The sequence below is a fragment of the Penaeus vannamei genome, chromosome 15 (assembly GCF_042767895.1).
Source record: "Penaeus vannamei isolate JL-2024 chromosome 15, ASM4276789v1, whole genome shotgun sequence".
Classification (NCBI taxonomy): Eukaryota; Metazoa; Arthropoda; class Malacostraca; order Decapoda; family Penaeidae; genus Penaeus; species Penaeus vannamei.
Genome location: NC_091563.1, coordinates 7,580,160 through 7,582,659, shown reverse-complemented (window position 1 = coordinate 7,582,659; position 2,500 = coordinate 7,580,160). Strand labels below are relative to the sequence as shown.

Sequence of the window (2,500 nt, the reverse complement as noted above, 5' to 3'; positions counted from 1 at the left end):
TCCAAGCTCCCTTCACGACTCGATGAAGGAATAAAAAGGTTAGAAATAAGGGAGAAATAAGGATTTATGGAGAAGGTGTCGCCTTTCGTCCTTCGTTCAAATTACCTCGGTGGGGCTGGTCCGGCGCGAACTCCCTCGGGGACACTAAGTTCTTCCAAAACTTACTCAACACTATTACGTTCTTGAGAAATTAACAATCACATTTAACACGAGTAGTGAATTTAAACATTCCCTTAATTTTCCGGTCAGTTAGAGATGAAACTGATTATCAAAAATTAAAATAAAGCTGCTTAAGTCCCTTCGAATATAGAAATTATTGGAACGTTGGGCGACATCGACACCACACATCGCAGCTGACTGTCGCAGGAGACAGAGCTCGCCTAGACGTAAAAGCCACATTTCTCCTTTTAGATATCCTCAAATCTTCTTCCTAACCATGAGTGAAGGACGGGACACCGACGAGGACCTCCTGAGTGACTACTGGGTGACGTCGTGGGAGCAGCAAACGGTGCAGGAGCTGGAGAGCGAGGCCGACCGCCAGGAGCTCCTTCGGGCCGAGGCGGACGAGGCCAACGAGAGGATGTGGGCGCTCTTCCAGCACGCCGCTCAGTGCGTGGCGCTCATGTACAAAGGTGGGCTCCAGCTCTCTCTAGGGGCTTGGGGGTTGTGTCCTAGGCCCCCGTGTGCAAGCCGAGGGCTCTCTCTTTCTCTCGGGACTGCCTCTGGGGTCCGTTCCCTGACGTCCGTGTACAAAGGTGGGGTCCTCTCTCTCCCTGCTCTCGTGGGCGAAGGTGAGGGATCGGGAAAACCTCTGGATAGCATGGGCAATGCTGGGGGTTCTGGCTCTGTCCCGTAGGCACTAGAGGCCTGTCCCGTGTGTGGAGCCCTTGGTGTGGTCAGAAGAAGGGCTGGGAAGGGGAGAAAAGGGTTATTGGGAGACGTTTTCTTCTGGATGTGTCAAGTAAAAGCTCCTTGGTCTCTCTCCTTATCAAGAGGGTTTCCTTTCTGTTTGTATCACATTATCTTTTTAAATATTTCTTCTGCTCTGGTTTGCTTTTGTCTGTTTTCCATTTTTCACTATCTAATCCTTTTCCATAGAATTAGAGTGGGTTAGACAAGGCTAAATAAGGACATGTTTTGAGTGTTTCCTGTCAAGGTTGCAAGGGAACAAGGAAAGTTGCAGATATCACAGGCAATTTTTTTTTTCTTCATGCTTACATTTTTTTTTCTTTTTTGCTAAAGTGAATAAAACTGAAATGCATTATATACCCCCGTTGCATGGATTCTAATTTTATTTTCGATTTGCTGATAGGAACAGTTTTGTGCACTATATCAAGAATATTTTATATATATTGAAACAGTTATTGAGCCACACTTGTGTCGCAGTTTTCTGGGTCAGATATTTGTGAATAACATCTGTGTAATGATTTAATCCCGGATGCTAAGTTTTCATGATAGATTTGTGTTGTGGTGCCAGAAAGAACTATTGTCAGTGCCCCATTTTGAGGATTGAAAACAGCTGAACTGTGTTGCCCAGTATTGATCTCTGTGAAAAGGAAGAGAAGAGTGATCTGTAATCTACTGATTTTGTGAATTGCCTCCAGAGTTTTTTGAGGTTGTCTCCTTGATACAGATAATAGCCTTTGCGGATTCAATTTTCTGTGATAAAGCGTAAAAAAGAAGAAAAACTGTTACTTTCTGTAGAAGAAGAAAAGACAAGATAATGGCCAAAGGCATGTTCATTTGCTTGCTCCCCAATCTATTTTGAAAGCTAGGGTGTGTAACATTTTCTTTTTTCTATTTATGAGAAGAAAGTGGCATTTACAGTGTTCATAGGTATTTGGTGTAAATGGCAATTAGGCTAAGATGTCAGAGTCCCAATCTAATGTGTGGGAATTTCAACCTCTCTGGTGCCGTGAGTGATGATCCCAATATTCCAAGTACACTGGAATTAGCGACCTGTAAAACCTGTAGGTTCAGGTCATGTCATCTGCTGTCTAATCACATTGATATTGTTGTTATTGTTATTATCACAGGTATTTCCTTTAAAAGAATGTGTGCAACTTTGATTTGAAATATGCCATTTGAAGGATAAGGAAAAAATCAATGTCTATGAATAATTAATACATTATGCACCAATAGGGAGTGCCAGAAGTTTACATGTCCAAATGGAAGTATTCCTGATTTAATTTGATTATTTATGGATGCAGCAGTGAAATGTGTTGTTTTAATATGTGTATCTCTTTTGTGTGTGTGCATGTTGGTAAATGTGGATGTAGATATGGTTTATTGATTTATCTATTTTGTCATGAATACAATTACTTTCTGCTACATACTTTGAGATCATGAATTGCGAGTAACTGGTATCAAATTTAAGGTAAACAGGCCAAGATGTCTACAAACAATATGTCATTAAGTAATTAATACATTAATTATGGGGCAGCTTTTTTCCTGACCAGGAAAAATAAATATGGCTAACAGTTACATATGTTAAGAGTGT

At 41.4% G+C, this 2,500-nt stretch overlaps 2 protein-coding genes across 6 annotated transcripts in view; one reads left to right on the top strand and one right to left on the bottom strand.

The window, feature by feature from the left end:
• Positions 1-351, bottom strand: part of LOC113814310 (UPF0489 protein C5orf22 homolog) — an 11,179-nt gene extending 10,828 nt beyond the window's left edge. For 3 of the 4 annotated variants that reach the window (XM_027366358.2, XM_027366357.2, XM_070130415.1), the window contains exon 1: positions 1-99. This exon is cut by the window's left edge. The gene's annotated coding sequence lies outside the window, so the exon portion shown is untranslated. The other variant, XM_027366356.2, reaches the window with a different exon arrangement.
• The window catches only part of LOC113814311 (HUWE1-associated protein modifying stress responses), a 26,776-nt gene continuing 24,608 nt past the window's right edge, over positions 333-2,500 (top strand). Inside the window, exon 1 of one of the 2 annotated variants that reach the window (XM_027366360.2) lies at positions 333-632. In XM_027366360.2, the coding sequence (XP_027222161.1) occupies positions 437-632 (196 nt within the window). In that variant the 5' untranslated portion in view covers positions 333-436. Of the gene's footprint in view, positions 756-2,500 lie in introns of both variants that reach the window. The other variant, XM_027366359.2, reaches the window with a different exon arrangement.